Consider the following 27,677-nt stretch of genomic DNA (forward strand, 5'->3'; position numbering starts at 1 on the left):
CGCCCTCAGCCCTGCCAAATCCCTTCCCCGTGAGGGTGTAAGCGATACAGCACTTCCTGGTGCCCCCGTGGCAGGCTGCCTGCGCCATCTGTTCGTGTCACTTTGGTCATTAACCAGCGCGGCCCGTGGCCTTTGTCTGCTGACAGTGATGAACGGCAGCACTGCTCCCCACAGCACCGTGTGGGCAGGTAGCAGGGGGGAGATGCTGTGCTGTTTGTGAGAGGAATAGTGGGTTTGTCTTTACAAACAAGCTGTGGGTCTGCTGGTTGAGAAAACTAGCTCTGGGAGAGAAAAGAAACAATGGGAAGGATACCACTGATTGATGAATGGGAAAATATATTTGCTTTTACAAATAAACTGTAGGTTTGATGATAAATGAAATTAGACATTGAGAGATGAAAGAAACAATGGGGAAGAAGAACCCCTAAATTCCATAAGAATTAAAACTTAAAAGAGAGGGTTATACATTAGAGGGGAATCTTTGGTATCAGGTGTTTTGGGAAGTCTGAACCTCTCAAGTGCCCCAGCCAATGGGGAAAGAGAGAAGGGAAATGTGGCTGGGAAATTGGGATAAAAAGGGAGGCTGCATCCTCCAAAAATTGGAGAGATCTCAGGAGAATGCCCCATGGCCTCTCCCTTTATTGGAATAAAGTAAAAGGACTCCTCTGTTTCCTTTTTGGACATAAACCTCTGGTGTTTGTGCATTAATTTTCCTAACATTTGCATCCATATTCACACCTGGGGTTTGCAGGAACAGTGCTTGGATGAGCTGAGGGCTGCTACACCCAAATCCACACTTGCTTGACGGAGCTGGAGGAAGCCATGGTGGGGAAGAGGAGCCAGAGCTGGCTGCAGTACAGCCCTCCAGTGCAAGCCAAATTTCATTTCAAGTCGCTGTGGCCCTACAGAAATGGCATGGCATGTGCTGGGGCTGTGTGTGCGTCACAGAATTAGCCAGTAAAGGTCAACTGCAATGGAAGAGGGGCATAAGCCTTTGTGCAGTTTATGGAGATAAGCCAGAGCTGGGAAGCTGGGCTCTGGGTTTCAGACAGCTTCGTGCTGTGCATGTGGAGAGGGTGACAGAAAGGGGAACAGAGAGGTTGGGAATGGCTCCTTCTGAGATTTATAGTTCATTTGTATGGCCTGAATTTATTAAGCCTCCATTCTCTTCCCCTTTCTGTGGAGAAAATCGGATCCTCAGGTTCAGCCCTATGTTTACAAAAGACTTTTCAACCTCCGCTGAGGTTGCTATGGAAATCACACTAGTTTGTGTCTCGTGTTTTTCTTACCAACCTGATTTGTAAAAGAATGGTGTGAATTTAGTGCTGGCTGAGTTCCCAGCTGGCCGCTGGTCCTGGAAGGCATCCTTGCAGTCTCAGTCCTGGCTGGAGCAATGCAAACAGCTTCTCCACGCTGTCTGCCAGCTTCCCAGCTCCTGTGCCTGCGGCTCTCCCAGCCTTGGGTTGTCTTCAGCACACCAGGACAGAAACCATCCAGTGCCAGGCTGGATTCAGCCCTGCCAGGGAGACACCAGCTTTGTTGCAGAGGCCACGGCTGGTCCTCTGTCCTCTCTCAGTCACCACATTCTGTTTTACAAAGCAGAATTGCTGCAAACCGACTGAGTTTCCTCTGCTGAATCCCAAGCACATCTAATCCTTAACGTTTCACCCTGTTTCTTCCTCACAGCCACTTCTCCAAACACCCATCTTCCCACAGCAGGGCTGTGAATGATGAGCTGCCAGGACTTGGCCCTCCCATGCCAGTCCCCGTGGGAGGAAGGCAGAATGGCAGCCTGAGGACTGCAGGGAGCAGCTGGACTCACTTGCCCAGAATGTGGCTTGTTCCAGCCACAGCTCACAGCCCCAGGAAACAAACAGGCTGCAGACAGAGCCCTTGCAAACTGTGGGGCAAGAGACCTGGGAACATCTCACTCTCAAACTACAGTCAAGGGAGTTGTGCAGACTCTTGATGTATTCTGCACTATTTGAAAAAATCTGGGGAGGGGGACAAGACAGTTACTTAGGCCATACAAAGATAGAAAGTGTTCCATCAAAATTTAAAGCCCAAAATCAGTGCTGGGCTGGGATCTGGGCAGGACTGGGCTTACTGGGGTCAGTGGATTTGCATTAGAACAGGGCAGTGTTTTCATAGGTCAGTGCGAACAAAACTCAGCTCCTCCGTGATCTTTATCAAAGAAGCTCATTTGTGTTTCTGAGGAGTTCTCTTACCAAAGGGATCCTTCTGGAAGCACTGCAATTCTTTGCTGAGACAGGAGCAGCCGTGGAGCTCCAACACCCACGTGAAACGTGGGCAGCTGTGCTGCTGAAATCCCTTTGCAGTTTTGTCCTGTTCGTGGTGTGTGCCAGGGCACAGCTCAGCACCAGCATCCCTGCAGCCCAGTCCTTCTCCAGCCCTGGGCAGAGGGCACTGCTGGCATGGAATCCAGCCCACATGCTGCTGAGGCTGCTTCCCCCTTGTTTCACCAGCAAATCTCTGCATTCGATGCTGTTTTGTCCTGCCCTTCCAGACACCCTGTGAAAGGAAAGGGATGTTTTCCAGCAAGACTGATGCTGTAATTTGTCAATTTGCTAATAAGCTGAGGTGTGAATGGCTTTCTGTGAGGCAGGAGGAGCAGCTGTCCCCAGGCACAGCCCTCAGTGTCACCTCCCCAGCTGCCCAGCTCCTGATGGATGAGCTCTCCAGGAGCGGTGAAAAGGCTCTGGTGACTTTTGGGGAGGGAATGTTTTTGTGAATGGATCATGACACAACCATGGCCTGATTACCGAGCTGAGCAGCTCCCTCCACCCCCCCAAAAGCCATGTGTTAGCTGCGTCTGTCACTGCTTAGCTGTCACAGTACAGTCTGGGACAATGCTCCAGTTTTCCCAGGGGATTCTCAGCAGAAAAGAGCACACTAGAAAGACATACCACGTCAGAGCATGAGGCACAGTCTCCCAGGAGAGATGAAGGCAGAGGAGGGGGAATGACAGGCCATGGGGAGCTGCTGGGAGATGCTAGCACAGGCCTTTAGCAAGGGATGGGCATTTTCACAGCCCAGGGCTGCTCATTCCCAATTATCCTGCTGCTTGGGGGATGGACCATTCTGACTTGCACTACTGACTAACCAGACAAAGTAAAAAACAGACTGGAAGGAGAGGAAACCCTGTCCTCTACAGCCTGGACCCACCCTCCTCCTCCCTCTGCTCAGCAGAGGAGAGAACTCTCTGCTCCCTTTCTCCCCTCAGTGTACCCCAGCAGGCAGAGACAGACCCAGCCTGGCCCCAGCTGCCCAGAGATACCAACAAGGTCTACACATGAGACATGACAGCATCCTCCCTCTGTTTTTACTTTTTTTTAGGTAGCAAATCCAGCAAAGCCCAAAGCTCTTGCTCACATGCTGTTGTTTTTGCAAGTGATTTTATTTTAAAACCGGAACTCAAGTTCTCAATTTGTTTAACAAGTCCCCCCCTCCCATTTCTTTTATTTAAATAAAATTAATTTATTCTACACAACAGTAAACTCTTCCAGACTCTTCCCTATTTACAAATTAACATTTTTGCTTGCAGATCATCGCTTCCCCCTCATTTTCCTATCCTGTGACACAGAAAGTGAGAAAAAAAGCCAAAATCTGAAGGTCTGTAAGGCAGTGCTCCCATCCAGCCTTCTGGATCCCACCCTTGGGGTCTCAGGGATGAACCAGAGTGATGATGTCTGTGTCAGATCTGGAGATCTCCCCTCATCCACCATGTGTGTTAAACCCATCAACCAAGAGCATCCAGCCTCTCCCTGCTCCTCTGAGCTGTGTTGTAGCTGGGCTGAGGAAGCAGAAATACCTTCAACAGAGCAAAGTGCTCCTGCTGCCCTCTGAAGGGACACGTGTTTGAGGAGAAGGTGGATTTGCTGCAGGAATGGGATCCACCAGGATGGTCTCACACATCCATGGGCCAGAAAGGCAGCTCACACATCACAGGAGGAAGCAAGGAGCCTTGGAGACACCTCCCCTCTCCTCTTGTGAGTCAAGCACTGGGGACATGCTTTGCTAGCTCAGGAAAGAAGGCACCTAATAAATAAAAATTTGACCCAACCCAATTCCAGACAAATTCAAGGTTTTTTTTTTTTTTTGAGGTTGTGGCTTGGCTTGTACCTCTTTGAACTAAGTGATAACTGCTAGCAGCCAGTAAGGTCTGCTCTACATGGAGACCTGTCCAGACACTCCAAAGCCACCTGGCTCAGGTCCTGTGAGCACTGTCACTGCTAGAGGAGCAGCAGGTGTCCTGGTGCTGGGTAACACAAGCTGTCTCAGCCAAACCAAGGGGGATGTGCAAACACTTTGTCTGCAAGCAAAGCTGCCCTTCTGGAGGGTCTCCCATTTCCCATGAGGCATAAACCCTGGCCTGTAAAACCATCCTCAGGGCTTCCATGACCTGTTGGAAAAGAATCAATGTAGTGTTTTTATTCCTGGGAGCCCAGCCAAGCAGGAATACCTGCTTTCTCCTGCAAAGCAAAGTTGTCCCTCACTTCTGGACACAGCCCCTGGCCTCTGCCTGACCCCCTGAGACATCCCAAATGACCAAAAGCTGATGTAAAGAGGAGGTGTTGTCATATTTTTCCAAGGTTTGCCTTGAGCAATGGAAAATATTGCCCAGCTGTGGTAGAGAGCAGACAGAAGGCTGATGCCCTTGTGGAGGGCTTAAGTTTTGAAAAATCAAGGAAGAAAGGGAGGATGAAAGGGTTATCCAGGGATTCTCTGTTAGTACAGCAGGGAGAGAAAGGAAACAAAGGGACAGGAAAGGCAGGACAGCAGGAAAACCCTTCCTTGAATGCAATTCATTAAGCTTTGGACAAAAACCTTCTTCTGTCAGAGGGTAGGAAAACACGTGCCCCAGAGGGAGCCCAAAAACCAGCCCAAATAAACCCTCAGGCCTCTGCAGCAGCGCCCTCTCAGTGCTCCATGTGTGTGAGAAGAGTTGGACATCTGGCACATTTCCACACTCATCCCAAAATGCCAGAGTCCCTCAGCAGCTGGTTTGCAGGGCGATGGTGCCAGAAGGATGTTGGCCATGCTGGGCTCTGGCCCCAGAGGGACATGCCAAGGTGCTTTGGCTAGAGGATGGAGCCTGTCACAGCTTCGGGTGCCATCCCACAATGGTCACACCCAGAAGGAGATGCAGGGAGCCCAGCTCAGCCCTGGGAAAGCTCTTGGTCCGGAGGGAAGGAGAAGAGGCTGCAAGCTCTAAAATGGCACTGACTCTTTCAGCCTCCCACACCCCCAGCACTGCCCCAACCCCTGGGCTGGCGCCAGGTCCAGCTGGGACATTGCCCAAGGCTGACACAGCTCCCAAAAGCAGCAGGGAGCGAGGAGGACGTCCCGGCTGGCTCGCTGGTGGTGGCAGGAGGAGGTGGCAAGGCGGTGCAGGGTGAGGGGCACAGCTGCCTCGCTGCCCCACCATGCAGCCCTGGCTCGGGGGGCTCAGTAGAAGGAGTACTGGTTTTCCACCGCCCGGGTGCGGCTCCGGGCGCTGTCAGCCTCGTGGTAGTCCTCGGCACCGGCGGCAGGGGGCTCCGGCCGGCGCTCGGCGCTGTCGCTGCGGCTCCGGGGACCCAGGGCACCCTCCAGGCGGTGGTAGGGTGCGGGGACCGGGACAGCAGGGGCCACGGCCACCCCCTCCGCGGGTGGCGGCACCGGCGGGCCCGTGGGTGCTGTGCTGCAGAAGTAGTGTGGAGGTGGCAGGTCGACCCGGCAGCCCGGGGGCTGCGACACGAGGGGTGGCGGGGGGCCGGTGTCTGCAAGGGAAACAGGAGCTTGACCCCTCCTGTTCTGCCTGCGGGCTCGGCGCCCTCCCTCTCTGCTACTTTCCCACACCCCCTCTCCATCCCTGACCCTGTTTCTCCAACCCTCTTTCCTGCTCTCTCCCAGCATAGCAGGATGCTCTAAGCCTGCAGACCTCTCTGCTCCTCTCCTGCCCGAGCCAGGGCACTGTTACCCACAGCCAGGAGTTACAGGGCACTGACACCCTCAAAATGCCAGCCTCCAGTGAGTGACACCCACCCTGGCACACCTCCAGAGCCACACACATCAGCAGGGCACTGCTTTAGGGAGGGAATGCCATGGATCCCATTGGATTCCAGTATTCCAGCCCCCTCCCAGTCCTCCCCACCCAGCCTGGCACCTACCGGGCTGCGGGCTCTGGGCCACCACGTAGCTGCGGAGGGTGATGTCGGCCGCGCCGCCCGACTCCAGCGGGATGGGGTGCGTGTGGAAGTGGCGCAGCATGTCAAAGATGGTCTGGAACCAGAGGTGCTGCACGTGGCACTGCCCGCTCTCGTTCAGCGACAGGCGCAGGTGCTGCAAGTGCAGGGGGCAAGGGATGAGACTCACCCTTGCAATCTGCAGGAGTCACCTCCATCAGCCAAGGGAGGTTTGCACCTAACAGGATTGTTGTGTTTACCCTGCTGCAGGGTGTTTCCTGTAAAACCTCACTTGCTGCAGCCCCAGGAGTAGTTTGACCCCTCCTGGGGTTGAACACCATAAAGAAACACACAGAGAAGGGTGTCTGGGTATAACTAGGAGCAGCTGAAGCTCTGATCCCATGGTCACAGACAGCCTGGGGAAGCCTCTAGCCCAACTGAACTACTACTTGCAAGGTGACAAGAACAGGCAATCTCTGCTAGAAAAGGGACCCAGCAAAAAACTGCTTGTGGTTGGTTATTCAAAGTGCAATTGTGTGCTTCAGGACACAGAACAGACAAGGAGAGAGCAGGGGAAGATGTGCCAGGCTACACTGAGCCCCCATGGGTACTTATCCATATGCTCACATGACACACACTGATCCAGCTGAGAAAGTGTAGAAGGGGCTGGACAGGATGCAGAGGGGTCTTGGAGCACAAGGGCAGGTGGTTCTGAGGGATGCCCTGCTGGGGTGCAGCTCCCTGCAGAGCTGCTGCATTTGGTGTCACCCACAGAGCAAGAAGGAACCTGAGGTGCTGGGCAGGGCTGGGACTAACATTCCCAGAGAAGCAGAGGACAGGGAGAAGCAGAGGACACCCACCTTGGCTTTCCCCTGGAAGTTGAAGGTCAGCACGTACTCCCCCGGCCGTGTCTCGCTCTGCCGGATGACAAACAGTCCGTGGCTGCGGGCGCCCCCAAACAGCACCAGCTGGGCTGCCTTGATCCGGGACAGAGTCCCATGGAACCAGGGGAAGTCAGACAGGTTGATCTCAGCCTCGGCCTCGCTGTCCTCCCCTGCCCACAGGGACAGCAGGTTTTTAGGGAGCACCCGACCATCACCCCCCTCTCCTCCTGTCCCCCTCATCCTCTCCCATTGTGCACCCTCCAGAGTGAGATGGGTGCTGCATCCTGCATCCCAGTACCTGTGAGGTGCCCACCAGCAGTGGGGGAGGATTCCAGCGTCTGCAGGAAGCTTTCCAGTGGGACGTGGGTGAGGAGCTCCCCCAGGGAGTCCCTGCCCCGGCTGGGGGGCACGGGGACAGAGGTGGCCATGGGAGCGTTGTGAGAGCTGGGCAGGGCACATCTGTCTGGTGGCCTGGGTGCCTCTGGAAGGGAAATTGCAGAGGGATGAGTGCATGGCTCAGCATCACCCACCATCACTGGGCAAAGCTGGGGGCTGTCCTGCTCTGCCGGCAACTGTGTTGGATATTCCTGATCTTAAAGACACCTGAGGGCTAGCTTATGGCTCTGAGGGAGTCCCAGACTTTCCCAGATGTAGTTCCTTACCATCATTCAGGAATTCGCAGCTGGACGAGGCTGTCCTGCCTGGCAGACAGGGTCCCTGTGCACAGGACACCAGCTCAATGTCATCCCCACTGTCCCTGGAAGAGAGCATAGACAGAGATACACACGTGGCACCTCCACTCACTAGCATGGAATGGGGATTTAGCCAAGCAAAATTCCAGTGTGATCCAAGAGCCTATTACCCCTGAATTCCTCCCAAGGGGTTGCCACTGCACCAAGAGCATTGAGAGGCAAAGAAGCCGCCAAACATGACTTTTTGGGGGTGAGAAACCAGTGTGGGAAGGATTAAACCCTTGAAAGCCCACCCTGCACAGGTCATGCTGGTTGGTTCCAGCTGCAGGACTTTGCTGCAGGGTTTGGGTTTGGAAGGAAAGCTGTTACCTTGACTCTCAGTGCTTTGCTTTGCACCCACACACCTTCCCACCCGAGGGCGCTTTCACTTTCACCCTCTGCAAAGGGAATTACCCACCCACAGGAATTACATCCCTAAAAGACATAAACCAGTAACTCAGGAGGCCTGGAGCAAGACAGCAAGTGGGAATAGAGCCAGGGAGCCACTCGGAACATCCCTGTTGCCAGCCCTCCCCGTGCACTTCAGCACCCTTCTTGCACAAGCATCCGACTTGCTCCACATCCTATTTTTATCCCAGCCACCAGCAAGAGTCCGGAGCTGCCCACAGCACTCGCTGCTCTTGCTTCACACGGGCCACGTGGGCACAGGCAGCGGGGAAGCTGCTGAATTATTTAGTGGCCAGTGAGTGAATCAGCCATTGGGAGTCATTCAGCTGCAGCCAGTTAAAAACAAGAAGGGAGGAAGGAAACCAAAACCAACAGCGCTCTGCAGAAAAGCCGCGGCTGGGCGCTCACGCGGCGGCTCCAGCACGCAGCCCTTGGCAAAAGCATCGGGAGCTGATTGAGAATTCGCTCTTGGCGCCGAGCGTGTGTGTCGGTGTATTAAACAGCTCATTATTATTTGCTCTGCAGTTCATTATTATTTGCTTTACAGTCACGTCCGGGGGCCAGAGCGGGCTGGTGCTGGGTGCTAAGCAAACAGAGAGGGCTGGGAGGCTGCCAGGGCCAGAGCCAGGGGCTGGCGTGGGGACGCTGGCGGTTGCTGCGGTGGCTCGAGGGGAGCATGGCCGTGGTGCTCAGCTCCAGCTGGAAAACCAGCACTGAAACATGGAGTGAGGGGAAAAAGGCCTTCTCACAGCCTCACAGCAGCAGCCCAGCCTCAGAGGTGCTTTTTGAGTAACAGAATCATAGAATGGTTTGGGTTGGAAGGGAATTTAAAGCTCATCTCGTTCCACCCCCTTGCCATGGGCAGGGACACCTTCCACTAGCCCAAGTAGCTCCAAGACTGGTCCAGCCTGGCCTTGGACACTTCCAGGGATGGGGCAGCCACAGCTACAGTGGGCAACCCATGCCAGTGAATTATAGATTTCTGAAAACAGCAAAAGGAGCAAAGACCTGGAGTGCACTGGTGCATCCTCCATGGTGACCAAATGCCTTTCCCTAGCAGGAGGGGGCAAAGGCAGCCTGAAGGGAGCAGGAGCCTCTCCAAGCCTCCACATTTGAGTGATGTTGTCACAGCATGGGCACCTGTTTTTTCCAAAACTGTGCCAAGAAAGGCAGTGCCAGGATTTCCCCAAGGCTGGGCCTGTCTGAGCCAGCTGAAGGGCACCAGGCACACAAACCTCCCTAACACGAATTGCTGCATGTGCTGGTGAAACAGCAGATGAGAAGTTTTGGCTGAGTTATGACTCCAATGACAACACTGATGCCACTGTGATAGAAATACAAATAAATCAATTCAACCAGCAGAATCTTAAATATATCATGGATGCTAAGCTGGAAAAAAACCCTGGAAAATAGCTCAAATATGGTATAAAAGCTTCAGAAGGTGGGTGTTAGGAGTTTCCTGCTTTGAGGCTGTGTTCCCAGGTCACTTGCCTCTGCCAGGCTGAGGGGACGTGGGGCAGAGAAGGGTGAACAAGTGGCCACTGCTCTGCACCCCTGGCAAACACAGGCTGCTAACTCTGCCTCCAGACCTCTACTGGTGTGAGCTGGGCACTTCCCGTGACAACCCAAGCAGCAAAAATTGCATCTGGGTAACGGCCTGTGCTCAGGCACCACAGCTCAGCCCCACAGAGCCCCTCCCCAGCAATCCTTACCCAGGGTCGATGCAGTCCTGGATATCAGCCACCCACGAGTGCTTCTGCAGGGAGTCGATGGTCTCCAGGATGTACTCAGCCCCATTCTCCACCTGCAGGCCATGTGGGATGGAGTCAGCTATGCCAGGCTGCTGTACCCCACCCAGAGGCAAAACACACCCCAGAGCCCAGCCAGACCCCTGTGCAGCACCTCAGCTGAGCAGGAGAGGATCAGTGTCCCACCCCATCCCAGGACAGGAGTGCTGAGGGGTGACCCAGAAAGATGCATCCAAGATGACCCCTGACCAAATCTGGAGCTCAGAGGAAAATCCCACCCCACCATTATCAGCAAGTACATGACAAGTTTTTTACAAGATTTTTACAGCCTCCATGGATAAAAAACACACCTGGCTGGCAGTACTGGGGTACATGGCACTATGCCCAAGCACAGACAGCATTCCTCACTCCTGGGGCACCTCTGTGTCCCCCCCAAATCTAGCTCTGCACAGCTGTAGCAGAAGCCACACTGCTCTCTGCCCCAAAACCCTGCCAGACCCCAGGAGTTTTAAACATCTCCTCCATTATATTTTCTGCCTGCTGGTCCATGAGGCTTCTGACTTCTGTTTGCAACAGAGTGGGAGAGAAACTCCCTTTCACAGGAAAAAAAAAAATTCAGGACACAAAAGAGCCTTCAAACTGTCCAGCCCAAAGGAGCTGTGCCTTCTCCCTGCCAGAAGCTCCACATCAGTGGACTCAGATGTCATGGGATGCTCTGTGCCTCTGGCAGGTTTCCCTGCATCCCTCATGGAGCCTTAAACATCGTGTTCCTGAGGTGGCAGAGCAGACCTGACTCTGGGAGAGTGTCACATTGCCAGCTGAGACAACCTCCCAGCAAATTCAATTAATCACAAACAACTGAATCACCATCCTGAAAATAAGCAGGGAGAACAGGGAGCAGAGCCCTGTCTGGGGCTGAGCAGTGACCTGGACCCTGTCCTGAGCAGAGGTGGAGGAAAGCAGCAAAGATCCTCCTCCCCAGTTTGTTTAACTTAAGAAAGGATCTTCTCTGGCTTTTTGAGGGCAAGGCATGAAGCTGACGTGGGAGACGGGGCTGCTCACTCATGCAAAGCATGACAGCAAGCAAAGCACATGCAGGGCTTGGGTATTTTGCAAGCACCTGCTTGTGCAATGGAAAAAACTGCATGTGCTTGGTGTCTGATGGGCTCTGGGGACACGCTGACTGCTCATTTTTAAGCAGTCTGGCAGGAACTACTTCAGTGTGCCCTCCTCAAACAAGGCATGGGCTTTTCCAGCCATAGTAACATCCTTAAATGAGGCAGAGGCTTTTCCATCCATCATAACCTGTGTGTTCTGTGTGAAGGTTGAGATTGGGCTCCACACCACACAGAAAGGGCAACCACAGCACCCAGCTTGCCCACTTAACCTGCACTCCAGCACTGAGGATGCTTCACCCCCTCTGCAAGTCCAGCCAGCAACGGGGGAATGGGAGAGTAAAAAGATGTTCCAGCAAGAAGGACCCAGGCAGAAAATGAACCACAAGTAGTGGATGTGAGAAAAAGGGAGCAGCATCCTGTGCCAGCAGCTGGGAGGGGAGAGCAAAGCCTGGTGGGGGGGCTCCATGCTGTGCTTGGTGCCTCAGCTCACTCAAAGGATCAATTGTGATCAACTCCCCTGCGACAGGGTGAGAGCCAGGAGCAGGAGGTACCTGGTAAAGCAGGTATTTTCCAGCTGGCAGGGTTTGGAACATTCCAGAAGTGCATTAAAGGAATGGCTGGAGCAGTCACCAAGCTGTTAGCAGTGGGAGAGGAGAGACCATGTCTGGCTTCAGAAAATGGGAAGAGGGCAAGTGCAGAATTTTCCTCCAGCAGACAGAGAAACCAACCCTCACAGGCTCCCAGCAGGCAGCCCCAGAAGGGATTTGTCATGACCAAACCCATCTGCTCATGCTCATGACAGCCCAAGGGATAGAGAGAAGCAGTGGCACCTCCTGGGCAATGAACCAGGATGAGGACATCAAGCTTTGGACACTGATGTGACACATTTGAGGTGGGGCTTGTAAGGGGATCTAGAAAATGTGACAAGAACGTGATGAGCCATATTCCAAGAGCAGAAATTGATGGCTGATGGTTTGTCAATGGCCAGTGGTCAAAGCTGAGGGATGTGCTCCTTCCCATCAAAGGGTCTCTGTGTGTGCTCCTCGGTGATGAGCACAAAAGAATGCGAGGACACCTGATCAATTCATGGATGACATCACACTGAAAATGTGCTGGAGGACCAGGCAAGAATTCAAATGAACTTGTCAAAGCTGAAGTGGAAGAAGAAGCTGAAACCAGCCTCCAGCTCAAGGACAGGGTGAGCCCTGAGCTCAGAGTGATCGCTGTGGGTCTGTGGGCTGGGGAACCACAGCTTGGGAGCAGTTCTGCAGAAACCATCCTGGAGTTACACCAGCCCACAGGCTGCGTGTGAGTCAACATCATCATCATCATCGTGGCGTGAGGAAAGCACTGCATCAGCTTGGGCTGGACAGAGAGGAAGAAGAAAAGAGAAGCAATCCTTCCCATCTGCTCTGGGCCTCATGTACACTTTGGGGCATTCCATCTCCAGAGCCTAGAAGGAAAGGAAGGAGGATCTTGGGCTGGTTATCCTGGAAAACAGAAGACACTTGAGGTTGGCCTTAGAGGCACAGAAAACAACAACTGAATAAGCCTCTGTGCCCATGGTGGGCACTGACCACTGCTGAGGCTGAACAGCAAGATGCCCTTGGAGAAGGGAAGGTGCCAGGAGAAGTTGTGTGACCTTGACAAGGAGCTGGGTTTGATGGAAAGAAGTTTCTCCTGGGAATGTGTGCTGGGGCCAGGTGGATTTCAAGGCTTGGGAGCTTTCACAAAGCCAGGCTCAATTTTCCCCCTCTTTTCCTTTCATAGTTTTCTAAGCTTTCAAGCAAGTTCATTGAGCTGGGAGGCCTGGCCTCTCCACTCTGCATTGCCACACACTCTGGGGGAGACGATCAGGGAGAGAGGGTGTTTGTTTAGAAGAGGTGGAACACAGAAATGCTCAAAATCTAGTGGTCCATCACTGTCATGGTGTCCAAGACCTTGCAAAATTCAGCCCTGATCTGCCATGACAGGCTGTTGTCTTCCAGCAGAGCAGGAGGCAGCAATCAGCTAATTAATTGCATCATATGGAAAATTCTGAAGAAAGAGACTTTCACTCTCTGCTCATGCCCCCAGACTCATACATGGCTGATCCCCAGGGTCTCATGGGTCTCACAGAGCTGTTTCCACAGAATCACTAAGGCTGGAAAAGACCTCCGAGGTCATCAAGTCTAACCTTTGACCAGATGCCACCTCATCAACCAGACCACAGCACCAAGGGCCATCACACTGTGTCAATGAAACAGCCACCACATGTCACTGATCCAGGACAGCAGCAGCCACAAAACCACAAGCAGCTGTACCAAGGAGCATTTTCCCTTGCAGGTTGCCTCAGATCACTAATTTAACCCATCTCCTGGTGACACAGAGAAGTCAAACCCCATGGTGAAAGCCAAACAGCTTGATCCCAAAACACCCTGGTGTCTGCTGGAACAGGCAGGGATCCTGTGGGGGAGCATTTGTGCTGCTGGCATCTCAGCTCTGAAATCCAAGGCAACAATCCCTTTGGGGACTGAGCCTCCTGCAGTGCAGGGTTCAGGTGCAGAGGGGGTTCCTGTAGGGATCCACACCCTGCTCTCACCTTTAGGACAAAGGTGTTGTCTTTGTCAGGCATCTCCAGGGGCATGGTGGTGCGCACCTCGATGATGGCCGAGAGTGGGATGCTCACCTTGGGTTTGGAAGCCTGAGAAAAGAAAGAAAAATACCAAAGAATATAAATTAAATCAATGAATTAAAAAAAAAAAGAAAAAAAAGTCACTCAATTGAATCAAACTGTCCCTGGGGACAATGCAGCAGGGCTCTCAGAGGCAAGATCAGCTCAGCCTGTGTGGTTATTACAGAAGGGGAATAAACAGCATTGATTTCCCTCCCGTGCCTGATAACTCTGAGCTCTGTGAATTAAACCAAGAGGAGGCCCAGTGGAAGACAGGGAGGTGCTTTTAACTGCCAAACCACCCTCCTTGCTCCAGCGCAGGCTGATGTGCCAGCTCTGCCAACACCACTTAATTTCTCTCCATTTTCAACCCTCTCCCGATGGAGAGAGCTGTGCTGTCTGATGAGGGATGCTTCCCATGCAGAAAGCAGCCCTGTTTCTCCAGTACAGGAGCAGCATTTCAACCAAGCAGCTACAACACAGCAGCCTCAGCCATGCAGGGAATTTTAATTACATTAAAATCAAGAAAAATGAATTTCCCCCAGGGCCCCTGGCACCCGCCGGAGCCTCGGTGGGGAGGCAAGACCCGGTGCCTCCCACTCCAAGTGTTTGCTGAGCAACAAATTCCCCAGATATTTGTTTTAATTATAACAAATCCCCACAAAGGAGCTCGTGGAGCTGCTCTCCAGGGCTGGTCCCCTCCAGGGCTCTGGGATTTGAAGCACTGCAGCTGCAGGAAGCAGAGATGAGATTTAGTCACCAAAACTTGAACCTGGTGCCGTGGATGCAGTGGGTGGGATGAGGCCAGCAAGGAGCTCCAGGCTGCAAGTTACCAATAACAGGCTCAGTTCCCATTTTTATTGGGAAATAAAAATAAATAAATCCAAGACAGAACAGAAACTGCTTTTTCTCTTGCAGGATGTTTCGTTTCTGCCAGCCCCAGAGCCCCAGTGCTGCCTGCAGACACGTCTCAGCTGTGCAAGGCTCTGCCCATCCCTGGGGAATTTTTCCATCTCGGTGTTTGCACAGGAGAAGGTCAGAAAGGAAGCAGCAGCTGCTTCGAAAGGAAAGGAAACAAGGTGATAATTCACCCCTGAGCCAGAGAAGGGTCTTAGAATCACAGGATGGTTTGGGTTGGAAGGGACCTTAAAGATCATCTCGCTCCAATCCCCTCCTCTCCAGGAGGGTTCTTCCCTTTAAAGGTTTACAGACATGGCCATAGTTTTTGTAGGGTCTATGTAAAAACAAAGCTGTGGGCTGCTGAAGCAAAAAGCAGTTTTCTTCCAGCTGTGCCAGACTGGTGCCACTTTTACATTTGCCAGATGGAAAGCAAGATGGGATGAGAGGAGAAAGCTGTAAACCAAAGTAGGGTGTGATTATAACAGAAGAGCAGACAATGTTCATAAAAGTTGCCATAAAATAATTTCAAAATTGATTTTTAGAGGCAAATCAAGATACACTAAAAAAGGAATCCCTCTATGAGTTCTCTCTTAAATGTTTTAAGAGCAGCAGTTGTTCCATTTTAACCCAAGTTTATTTGCTCTTTGGTGCAGGTGACACACCAGGCTTCATCAGATCCTCCATCCACAGAATCACAGAATGGGTTGGAAGGAATCCTTTTCCACCCCCTGCCATGGGCAGGGATACCTTCCACTAGCCCAGGTTGCTCCAAGCCTCATCCAACATGGCCTTGGGCACTTCCAGGGATGGGGCAGCCACAGCTTCTCTGGGCACCCTGTGCCAGGGCCTCCCCACCCTCACAGGGAAGAATTTCTCCCAAATGCCCCACCTATCCCTACTCTCTTTCAGTTTATAGCCATTTCCCCCGTCCTGTCACTCCATGCCTTTGTTAGATGTCCCTCTCCAGCTCTCCCATAGGCTCCCTAGTGGGCACCATGGACATTGGGGTTGTTTCCTTCCAGCCAGACCCCATTCCTGGGCTGGGGAAGCTCCCAATCCAGCCCAGAGCAATGCCCACCATCTGTGCCCATGCTGAGCTGCTTTCCAGAGAGATGCATTTGAGTTTAAACTCATGTTTTATATTTTCTCAGAAGGTGAGAGGCACAGACCAACACCAAGAGTGCAAGGTTCATTTTGGCCTGCAGGTTGGATGGGTTTCAAGCACATTTTCCCATCCATTTACACCTCAGCCACACAGCACCAGACCTCCCTTTGGACCAGAGCTGGATTTCAGCCCAGCTCAGCAGTGGAAACAAAAAAAAAGCCCCAAAAGCAAAGCCCAACTGCTGCTTAAATTTCTCATAAAAACAACAGTGCGCAAAAGCCAGGACTTACCTTTGGAGGGACATAAAACTCCAGGAGGAACCTCTCCCCTTCCACCTTTACCGCTTTGCGGAGCAGGAGGCGGCACTTCTGCCACTGCGAGCTCCCCACACAGTTCGTGTCATCGGCCACCATGTAGCGCAGCGTCCCCTCCCTCTGGATGTCCACCAGCTCCACCTTGGACGAGGGCACCTTGGACAGGCGCAGCTTGTGTGTCCATTTCTCCCGAGGGTCCCCAGGCTCCTTGCCCCCGGCCGGCCACGGCTCCCTCTCGGCTCTGCGCCCGCCCAGAGCGGCCTCGGCACCCGGCTCCGGAGAGGATTTGCGGTGCCACATCTCCTTCATGCCATCCACCACGCACAGGCTCATGTTCCTCAGGGAGAAACCTTTCTTGAACTTGGGCTTGGCAGCAGCGTGGATGGAGACATCCTCCGAGCTGCGGGACTGCCCGTAGGAGGAGACTTTGTGAGCCTGCACCTGCTGGGCTGGGGTCAGGTAGCGGCTGGTGCCCAGCGGGGCGTCCATGCTGTCCAGAGACTCCGTGGACGTCTCCTCCTTCCTGGGAGTGACCTCCCGCCCGTAGGGGACGTGGCAGTTCTGCAGCCCCACGAAGGGCACGATGTTGTACTTGGTGGGCGAGTCAGACACGAACACCCGGCTGACCTCCAGGCTGAAGATGTCCAGGAAGTTGGCGGTGAAATGGTGGGAGAAGGAGGTCTCTGCCCCCGGGGTGTCGTAGTGGGGGTTCTCCTTCAGGAACTGGCAGAACTTCTGGGCGAAGTCCACGGCGGCTGCCTGGGCGTGCAGCTTGCAGAACTCCCTCCAGTCGGGGAGCGGGGAGGAGGGCTCCTGGCACAGGGCATCGCCGTTCATGGCTGCCCCATTCCACCTGCCGGCGGGCTGCAGGACAGGGACATGGCCTGAGTGTGGCATGGACAGGGACAACCCAGCCTGTCCCCCGAAAACGGGGACACAACCAACCCAGCCTGTCCCCCGAAAACGGGGACACAACCAACCCAGCCTGTCCCCTGAAAACAGGGATATGGACAACCTGCCCTGCCCCCCCAAAATGGGGACATGGACAACCCGTCCTGCCCTCCCACATGGGGCATGGACAACCCATGCTGTCCCCCAAAAACAGGGACACGGACAACCCACCCTGCCCTCCCAAACAGGGACATGGACACGAACAACCCACCCTGCACCCCCAAAGGGGGGTATGGACATGGACAACAACCCCGACCCCCAAAATGGGTTCACCCCTTGCCATGGTGCCAGAGCTGATGTGCAGTTCCAGTGCAAAGGAAAGTGCTGTGGGAAAGTGTCTGTGTGTCGCTCGCTCTCCACCTCATCCACTAGGAAAAAATCTTGGTCCTGGCAGCAGCCATAAATTGTACTTATTTTACGATTATGACCATGCAAAAGCATTATTGATTTCTCATGAAACCGCTAAGGAGTCCCCGAGCGGAGGAGCCCAGGGGCCTTTGCCTGCAGGATTCCTCTCACTCTGTGACTGCCTGGGCATGGCACAGCTCTCCATAGGGGGAGGGAGCACTGGGAGTCCTGGAAGTACCCACCCAGGGCAGCACCCCACAGCTGGTCCTTCTCTTTCTCTCCAGTCTCTATTTCTGCCCTCATCCTTTGCCACATCAATTTTGGGATTTTGGGATTTCACCCTCCCTGCTGAGCATCAGCTGACAGAGAACCCAGGACAGGTTCTCAGCAGAGGCCCATGAGCAGGTGGGGTGCAGGGGGAAAAGGAACAGAAGCCAGACCCAGGAGCACACCAGAAGGAGCTGCAGACCAGACCTGTGAGCCCTTGGGAGAAGCACCACTTGGCCCAACCTCCACACTGGTCCTTCTCCCAGTGGCTGTGAGACTGGCAGGGCCTGTGTACAGTCCAGCTTGGTGCTCATGTTGCACTTCCCAAATCTCTCCCTTACTCTGGGCAGTATGAAGAGCCTCCCCTGGGGGACCCCTGCAGTGACTGCATCTCAAAAACCACCTCTCAGTGCCAAAACTGCTCATGGCTGCTGGTGCTGGTGGGCCTTGGCTGGGGCACTGCTGAGCCCATGATCCCACACACCTGGTCCCTGTGTCCAGACACCTTCCTTCCCCCACTCCAAGGGCAGCAGTTTGGCAAATCCACCTCAGCTGGCTCAAACACTGGGTGCCTGTGGCTGCCCTGCTCCAGGCAGCGATTGTGCCTGTGGGATCCAGTTCTGGAAGGGCAGGACAGTTCCTCTGGGTTTTGCTGCTCTCCATTGACAGAACAGCTCTTTCCCTGGATTTTTGCTGCTCTCCATTCACAGAGCAGCTCTTTCCCTGGATTTTGCTGCTCTCCATTCAGAGAGCAGCTCTTTCCCTGGATTTTGCTGCTCTCCATTCACAGAGCAGCCCTTTTGCTGGTGAGGGATTACTCCTGCTAATAAATCACGCGCTGGATCCCGCCAGCAGCTTACACGGCCAGTAATTAATTACTGCTCTGATGAACGGCACCAGCCACGGATTGGGGCGGGCACTGGGGACTGGCATAACCCACCCCTTATCCTCCAGACCCCAGCCATGTCAGTCCCCAGACACCAGGCAGGACTGAGCCCTGAAGGCTGGGATTCAGAGCAGCAGCTGTGGCCAGGAGCTGCTTGCCATATTCCCAGCACATCCCTATGGAGATGAGTTCTCTGGGAGCACCTCCATCCCAGGAAGGGGTTCTCAACCTCCCCAAATAGGGAGAAACCCACACAGGCAACAAAATCCCACCAGAAACAAGATACATGTGGCATTTCCTCACCTTTAAGGCAAGGATGCAGCTCAGTGCCATGGCTGTGCCAAGGAGGCACTGAGGACAGGCTACACATGGGCCTGCACTGGCTCCTCACATCCCACAACACCAGCAGAGCTCCAGCTCCTGCAGAAATCCCTGGCAAAGCTTCCCCCAGCATCACAGGGATTTCCCGGAGACCTGAGCAGGGAGCCATGCCAGCTGGGAAAAAAAAACATCCCTGCAGTTTAGGAGCAGCCTCTGAATTTCCCCAAGAGACATCAGCAAAGCAGCAGAAAATGCAAAGCTGTTTGTTACCCGCCCAGCAAATGAAATTCCTAATTATCCATCCATCACCAAGCAGAGGATTTAAAGACTCTGCCCTTTGAATTGAAAATTCACAACCCCAGCTCTGCCATGGCCCAGGAGCTGCCCTGGCACCAAGCCATGGGCCACGAGTATTTGGGCTCAGGGAGAAAAGGGAGATGAAAAAGAGTCTCCTGCTGCCAATCCAAGCAGTCACAGCCAGAGCAAGGGAGAGGGAAAGGGTGCAAAGGGAAAAGAGCAGGAAGGGGCTTGTGGGGGCTCCCCATCCTTTCCTCCAGGAGGGAGGACTGGTGCTCAGGGCCTGCCTGCTTGAAACCAAGGGGTGGCAAGCTAACAGATTCCGAGGGGTTAAGGGGGAAAAAAAAGAAGAAAAAGAAGGAAAATAAGGAAAAAAAGGCACTTCAAAAAAGATAAAGCCCCAAACAAAAAGCCTCAAGGAGATGCAGGCATGGCAGCTGGGCTCAGGCTCGGAGACACGCACGCAGAGGCATCACAGCATCTTCCTTTCATCTGCATGGGGATGACAGACTTTAAAAGGCCAATTTATAAAAATGAAGCCTAGAGGAGAGACATCTGGCAGGTCTGAGGAGGCGGCGGCGGGGATTACTAGCCCTGTGCCACCTATCCAGGATATCCAACCCCCGCTGCCCGGAGCCCCCAGCCAGGATCCAACAGCATAGGCTGGGACTCAGTGGGGTGGTTTAAGGGCAGCCCCGGGACTGCAGAGCCATCCCCGCCCCTGATTCACCTGATTTCTGCAGGAAGCAGGCTCCCAATTATCTGTGTAGATTTACCTTTAATCTGGATGCCTGCACTCCCCTCCATACCAACAGCTCTGCCCCACTTCTTGAAATAACTTATCATGCCACAGACAGCATCCCCGGGCAGAGCGGTGGAAGCAGAGACCAAAATAAGCTCACGATGAAAATAAGCAGCAAATCTGCAATTGCTTTTTGGAAAGGGCCATCCCCTGCCAGCCCAGCTTCCTGAGGGCTGCAGCACACTCCAGGCACCTGTCTAAAAAACCAGTTCCCTTTGGAAGTGCCATCAGCCCACTCCACAAGTGGCTCAGGGGTCACAGCCTTGAGTCTCTGGCCTGGGTGACACAAGAGGACAGAAAAATGAATATATAAAATGGGGTGGTTTGTTGTCATGAAGAAGCTATGGAGTGGTAACCACAGCATCAGGCTGGTGACAGGCTCCTAACCCACCTGCACGAGTCCCCAAACTCCTCCCAGGGTAGAGCTGTGCCTGCTGCCTCCGTCATTTGGGAAACTGAGTCAAAATTTAAGAAAAGAGGATAAAAATAAAGAACTTCTGGGGTTTGCCAAGTGGAAACCCAGGCTGGGATGACAGGTGAGAGCCAGCTGCTGGCAGTGATTTGGGACACCTCTCCCATCAAGGTGTGCTGAGGCATCCCCTGCTCCGGGTGGGGGGGCACACAGAATACTCTGGAAGTGGAAGCAAAGCTACTGACCTCAAGAAGAAATGAAATTTAAACTGTCAGCAGAAGCGCAGGAGACCATAAAAAAACAACTCCCCGGTGAAGCAGGAGTCAGGGAGCAACAACAAAGCCACTGGGATTTGCTGAACCAGAGGCGTGGGGAGGAACCAGCATCTAATGAGGTGTTAATAACCCGAATGCGCAACACCGGTCATGGGATGGCCAGCACAGCCTGCCCAGCACGGCTGGCTCTGATGGCTTTATTTAAGGAAACAACCCTAATAAAGAGATGTTTCCCTTCCGCCCAGCACAGCGCAGCCAGGCTGGGACAAAGTGATCCGAAACTGAGCGGGGGAAAAGCACTGTCTGCTGGAGGCTGTGATCAGCAAGCTGAACCCCTCCATCCATCCATCACCAAACTGAATCCCTCCATCCATCCATCACTCCACCTTCAAACTGAATCCCTCCATCCATCCATCCCTCTACCTCCAAGCTGAATCCCTCCATCCATCCCTCTACCTCCAGCTGTGCGGGGAAACCGCTGGCGCCAAGCCAGAGAGCAACGGGAAAGGCAAAGGCAGCGCAGGAGGCAAAGCCCTGGCTCCTGGGCAAGGAGATCCCAGCCCAGCCCCGGCTGTCCCAGTCCTGCAAGGCTGCTCGGTTTCCAGCAAGATCGATGCCACTCAAAGCCCCAGCTGGCTGTCGCGATCCCGAGGGAATGACATGAGGAAACCCAGGCACCTGCTCCCCCAGAAAAGCGCCTGACCTAAGCGTGCCATGCCAGAGGAGATCCCCGAGTCACGAGCAGGTCGCAGAGCAAGGCGATACCCCCGGCCCCCCCAGGGGATGCTGCTGGCAGCAGCTCCTGACACACGGGCAGCTCCCGGGGGAGCCTGGAGCCTGCCTGCCCTAAGCCCAGGCACTGCCTGACCTGGGCACACGGGACAACGAGGTTCATTTCTTGCCCCTTTTCTCTTTTGAAGGTGTGTCCCATCAGCATCTGCACCCCAAAACCTTGTCCTGGGGAAGGGGACAGCGAGGCAGAGTGAGCAGGCTCAGACTGATGGCAGGATATCACGATATCTCACAGAGCTGTGGGGACACCCTTATGTGCAAGAGGAGGAAAGGTTCATTTCTTGCCCATTTTCTCTTTTGAAGATATGTCCCATCAGCACCTGCACCCCAAAACCTTGTCCTGGCCACCCAGCACTACTGAGTCCGTTGGGGCATCCTTTTTGAGAGCTGGGCTGGCCAGTGGGACCCCTCACTAGGCAGGAGAAAAAGGCACAAGGAGCCTTTTCACTCCAGAAAAATCTTTTTTTCTGGGGTGAGGGATGAGGGATGCTAGGAGCTGATCTCCCCCCATTCCACAGCTGAGACCTGAAGCCTGTGACCAAGTGACCTACTTCCTTTGTCACCTTGAGGACCCTTCCCAGCCCTCGATGGCACGCAGAGGCTGAGCTGAGGAAGAGAAAACCATAGGGGACAAAAGCAGAAGTCACCTTTTGCTTTCACACCCCCCTGGACCCCTGACCATGGCCCTGGTGTGGGAGAAGCTGCTTGCTCTCCATGCTCCTCAGTACCCCATGTACTATTTATACTATTGTGATCTTAAATCAGACTGCCTGTCTGGACCAGACAGAAATGGAAACATTCCTTGTTCCTCTCATTTATTGGCCATCCCACTAAAATATTAATTGAACTGCATTTTGGCCTTAAATTTTATAGTCAAACCACCTGCCTTGAACCAATCCATCAGCAGGAGCATGCTTTAACTCCCTGCCCACATGCACTTCAGGGTCCACTTGTCACCTGCAGCTTAGAAAGCATTTTTCTGGAGTGAAAAGGCTCCTTGTGCCTTTTTCTCCTGCCTAGTGAGGGGTCCCACTGGCCAGCCCAGCTCTCAAAAAGGATGCCCTAAAGCACTCAGTAGTGCTGGGTGGCCAGGACAAGGTTTTGGGGTGCAGGTGCTGATGGGACAGATCTTCAAAAGAGAAAATGGGCAAGAAATGAACCTTTCCTCCTCTTGCACATAAGGATGTCCCCACAGCTCTGTGAGATATCCTGATTGCAGCCCCACAGGAACCAATGCTCCTGAAAATGAGCAGATGGGCCCATGAGAGCCCCCCAGTAAAACCTGAGATTTTCTCCATCGCCCACTAGTCTGACCATACTGCAGGGTTGTTCCTCTCCCTCCCCTCCAAAATACCCCGCAGTGGATGTTGTACTTCCTGTGCTGACAGCTGCTGGAAAATAAAGACAAGTTCATAGATAAGATCCACTGGATCTTAGATAATCTTTTCTCTGAGTAATTCCATCCAGCTTGCAGGGAGCCACTCTGCCAGCCCACGCACGGGGCTGGAGCATCACCCAAGGCACTCAACCTGCTGGTGTTGTGGGACCTGGGGGACACCTCAGCCATGGGGACAGGGTCCCCGGGGTACAGTGACAATGATCAGCAAAGCTTTGCTGCATCTGGGCATCATGAATGCAGCTTGGGGCTTGGAGGCTGTCTCTGGGAATAAAGCAGAGAGACCCCCTCAATGCCCCAAAGGAAAAGCTATTGGAAAAAGGAAATTAATGAAAGCCCCAGAGCTTTGGGTGAAGGAGGTCAGAGGCTGTTGTCCATTCCCCCTCACTTGGATGCCACCTCACGTGCCTGTCTCCAGCCAGAGAGCTTCCCACAGAAAACTACCCAGTCCAAAGTCTATTTTTAACCACCACAATAGCAGAGCCTCCCCTGAGGAGCAGCAGAAGCCCTGTCCTCAACCAAGCAATCTCACATTTCCCTCGCTAAGCCTCGATTTCCTTCCGCCCCTCAGCCCACAACAAAACCCTTCTCCTCCTCCTCTCTCCTTCCCATCCTTGGAAAACTATTTGCACGTCCATCCATCCATCCATCCATCCATCCATCCATCCATCCATCCATCCATCCATCCATCCATCCATCCATCCCCCTCCAGGCTGGTGTGCTGTGGCTGCAGTGTCCTGCACACCTGTTACACATTAACCACTGACCTGGTACCTGTGGGCAGACCCTTCCTGCACTCAGAAATCCCAAACAGCAGCAGCTTTATCTGCTCAGCCCCCTCCTCTGGAGGCACCCAAAACTCTGGGGATTTAAAGAAAAAGCCCTGCAACATCAACCCAGCTGCACTTCCCAAAGCAAGTGCAAACTCTTTGAAAGAGATTACTCTTGCCCTGGGGATTGCTGTGCCATGGAGGAGCTCTTTGGGGGTTTTTGGGGAGAGAGCTGAGTGGGTGCTCAAAAAAGCAAATCCTGATGGATACAGCACAGTCATCACTGGGGATCCCCCACCATTAGGTCAGAGAAACCCCCAAGATTGTTTTTCAATTACAGCACATAATAAACATGGGATAAAGTTACATAGTTCTGTAGGAAATTTTCTTATTATGTTTTTTTTTTACGTTGCAGATCTAATTCCCCACACGCATCACTGTCTCATACCCGCCTGCAAACAGCCTTAAACTGCTGCCTAATGGTATCTGAGCTGGGGAAATTCAATTCTACCCAGCGCCTCACCCAGGACTGCTACAATCACTGCTAATTGCTTAAGTGGTGTATTAAGCAAAATAAAAATTCCAGTGGGCTTTGAACCCCCCCCCTCCTCAACCAGATGATGCCAAAACACCCTGTTACAACTGCCAACCCTGGCTGGAGAGCCAACCTCGAATATCCTTTTTCTCTTCACTGTGCAGGGATGCTCCTGGGCAGGCAGAGCTTCTTACCCAGCACGGCCATGACCACACCAGAGGGATCCACAGGCTGTGCCTGACTTTGCCATCCCTCTTGCCAGGGTTCTGGGGTGCCATTGCAGTCCCTCTCCTGCCCCAGGGTCCAAATTCTGCCAGGACCCAGTGAAGCAGAGCACAAACATCTGCCCAGTGGGACCCTGGGGTGGATGCACACCGGGTCCCTCTCCTGTCCCCCCACCTGTGGGTGTGGATGGATGTGGGGCTCCTGTCAAGTCTCATGCCAAATCCAAACCTTGCACAAGACCAAGCAGATTCTCCAAAGCCCTTCTGGTTTTCCCTTTAGCAAAAATCAGGTGTGGGATGCAGTTTTAGGCAAGTTCTCTCCTCCTCTCCACAGGTGGGATTGAATTGCCGGGAGCACACCTGGGGCCAGGGTGCCCAGGTTCCCTCTGCCTGAACAAGGATGTGGATCATTGAGCCAGGGACAAGTCTCCAACCCTATCCCTGCACCTCAAGGGCAGGGAAAGCAGCTGAGGTCAAGTGAGGGCAGCCACAGGCAGAAGGGGAATGATGCAGGAACCTCAGGCTGGAAGGACTGCCCTGGGGCATCCCAGCCAGCCTGAGTCAGCAGGGCCAGCAGATGTGCAACCATCATCTGGTTTCTCTGCTTCTGCTGGGAAGAAGAAGAGGAGGAAGAGGAAAGGCATCAGCCAGCAACATCCTCATCCTGAAGAGATGGGTGTTCTGCCTCCAAGGAGGAAGGACAAGAGGAGGCTGGACAAGACCACGCTGCAATGAGGGTGCTCACAGTCCAGGAGAAGAGGGGACAGACCTCAGATGAGCCAGAAGAAGTGGCCCTGAAGCCAAGCAGCCACTGCAGCCCTGAACCAACTGAGGAACTCCCATTGGAGGAATGAGGGGATTTTAACCCCAAAGCCTTGAGCAGGCAGGGATGGGGACCAGGGCTGAGTCACCCTCCTCAATGGCACAGGGGTCTGGTCACTGAGCTGGGTGAGACACCAGGCAGGGCTGGCAAACCTGTGTGCTCCCCAAGCTGGAGCAGAGAGGATTATGCAGCTTTTTTAAGGAAACACTCAGTGGTAGCCCTGGGCTTCTCTGCTGTGTTACAGTGATGGTGAGACGCTGGGAAATACCACAGAAGGACACAGAGAGAAGGTCCAAGGGCACTTGCCATCCCATCTGAGCAGATCTCCTGGCAGCACACACAAATGTGCCCCCCCCAGGGAAGGGGGGCTGAGCACATTTCAGAACAGCCTGTGTGGTTTAGGAGGATGATTCCTATTTAGAAAGCCATCCCCCGAAATCCATGGTCCTTCTTCACTCTCCCAACAAACCAAACCAAAAATCCTCATGGAGGGGAGCTCTGAGTAATCATAGAATCGTTTAGTTTGGAAAAGACATGCAAGATCACCCAGTCCAACCATTCCCCCAGCACTGCCCAGGCCACTACTAACCCATGTCCCCTAGTGCCACATCCACACCTCTGTTAAATCCTCCAGGGATGGTGACTCCACCACTGCCCTGGGCAGCCTTTCAGCAAAGAGATTTTTCCTAATATCCAACTACAGCTCCCCAGGCATAACTTGAGGCCATTTCCTCTTGTCTAGTCAGCCGTACCTGGCTACTCCTTCCTTTCAGGCAGCTGTAGAAGCAAGAAGGTCCTCCCTGAGCCTCCTTTCCTGCAGGCTGAGCTCCCCCAGCTGCTCCTCATCCACCCAAAGCCACAGGAGCAGGGCCCGAGGGGGTTTGGGGCAGGGTGCTGGGGGGACAGGGAGGTTTTACCTCCTTTCCCGTTCCAGTTCACAAGATCCCCGAAGCACCGGCAGCGTGGCTCTTGCAGGTCAAATGCATAACTTCAACCGATCAATTTCCACACTGGAAGGAAGTACCAGACCGACTTGGGAGGGAGGGACCTGGAAAGCAAAGGTTTAGGCTGTCAGTCCTTGGAGCCAGAGCAATATCCCCAGGCACATCTCACCTCCCCCAGGCCACAGTCCAGCAGGGCTCCGGCCTGACTTCACCAAAACCAGAAACAAGCAGAAGGGCCGGGCAGAAAGTCCCTCAAGCCTCCCAAGGGCCTTCCCGCGGTGCTGCCCAGGATCGGCGGAGCAGGGCTGGAGGCAGCTCGGCAGCCGCAGCCGCCCCTCGCTGTCCCCGGGGCCCCGCGGCCACGGCAGCGCGGAGCCCTCGGGGGGCCCTGCGACCCCCGCGGAGCCCCTGCACCCCTCAGGCAAAGCCAGGCAGACAATACCGACTGAAAACAAGGGAGCATCCGTGCGGGGGGCTGCGTGCTGCCTGTGCACCCCTACCGGGGCTGCCACCCCCAAACCCCGGGGGAAACCAACCCACGGCTGCAGCCCCCCAGCCCCGGGGAAAACCCCCTCCCCCGGGGCAGCCCAAACCGAGGCAGCAGCCCCCGCTCCGCGGGCCGAGCCGGGTCTGCCCCATCACCTCCCGCCGCCCCCGCGGGCCCGGGGCCGCCCCGAGCGGCGGCGATGCTCACCGGGAAGCGGGGCTGGCCCGGCCGGGGGGCGGCAGGCGGCGGCCCCGCCGTGCGAGGGGAGGGGGCGGCTCGGGGACCCTCCCGAATGCACCGCGCCGCAGCGGCGGGGGGCGGGAGCCTCCCCCGGCTGGGGGATCCGCTGCTGAACGGGGGAGCGGGGGGGAAGAACCGCGAATAAACACCCGCCTAAATACCCGCCCGCCGCTGCGGTGCCGGTGCCGGTGAATGCGCTCACCCGGCCCCGCTCGCTGCTCGGTTCGCGGCGCGGCTCGGCTCGGCTCGGCTCCGGCCGGCCCGGCCGCCCCCCGCCCCGCCGGCAGCGCCGCCCCCCGCACCGCCCCCGCCGCCTTAAAGGGCCCCGCCCGGCAGCACCGCCCCCGCCCGGCGCTCCGCCGTGACACCCCGGGGACACCGAGCCACCCCCGCCCAGCACGGGCTGGCCTGGGGGGCGTGCCTGCGAGAGCGCCCCCAATAACAGGGGGCACCCCAAATCCTCAGGAAAGCACTTGATCCTCCGGCGGGCTCCCCAACCCTCCTAGGAACGCTGCAAATCCTCGGGCAGCACCCTACATTTTCAAGGTGCCAAGTCTTCATGTCCCCAAGGTCCTCGAGATGAACAATTCGTGGCAGGGCTCCCCCGTGCTCTGAAGAGGGGCTGCAGCCTTTCCTCAGGCCATCTCTCCCCCAGCATTTGTCCTCACAGTGCCCAGGGGAGGGGATTGGGGTGATCCCCCCACACCCACATTCCCAGCGGGGTGTGAATGGAGGGGCTCCAGGGGGAGTTTTGGGGTCTGGACCCAGTGCCTGCCTTTGTCATCCTGCTGATGCATTTTGGACACGTCTCAGAGCACTTTCCCTGCCAGGGGATTCAGGACAGACTGAACCCAGGTA

General features: G+C 54.6%; 2 protein-coding genes across 6 annotated transcripts in view; one reads left to right on the forward strand and one right to left on the reverse strand.

The window, feature by feature from the left end:
- ALKBH4 (alkB homolog 4, lysine demethylase) overlaps positions 1 to 27,677 on the forward strand; it is a 150,266-nt gene that overhangs the window by 33,158 nt on the left and 89,431 nt on the right. The window lies entirely within an intron of this gene.
- On the reverse strand, positions 3,400 to 27,084 carry SH2B2 (SH2B adaptor protein 2). Of its 5 annotated transcripts, none has more exons than XM_030232801.2 (10): positions 27,022 to 27,084; positions 26,066 to 26,196; positions 16,026 to 16,913; positions 13,659 to 13,760; positions 9,924 to 10,015; positions 7,735 to 7,829; positions 7,371 to 7,553; positions 7,049 to 7,242; positions 6,174 to 6,345; positions 3,400 to 5,783 (listed from the first exon to the last, which is right to left on the reverse strand). In XM_030232801.2, the coding sequence occupies exons 3-10, from the start codon at positions 16,884 to 16,886 to the stop codon at positions 5,470 to 5,472; spliced, it is 2,013 nt and encodes a 670-aa protein (XP_030088661.1). In that variant the 5' UTR covers positions 16,887 to 16,913; positions 26,066 to 26,196; positions 27,022 to 27,084; the 3' UTR covers positions 3,400 to 5,469. The 5 variants fall into 5 exon arrangements, with proteins under 5 accessions (XP_030088661.1, XP_050837793.1, XP_030088663.1 ...); XM_050981836.1 differs by having other exon boundaries at positions 26,981 to 27,065; XM_030232803.2 differs by lacking the exon at positions 27,022 to 27,084 and adding an exon at positions 26,787 to 26,842.

Source organism: Serinus canaria, chromosome 19, assembly GCF_022539315.1.
Source record: "Serinus canaria isolate serCan28SL12 chromosome 19, serCan2020, whole genome shotgun sequence".
Lineage (NCBI taxonomy): Eukaryota > Metazoa > Chordata > Aves > Passeriformes > Fringillidae > Serinus > Serinus canaria.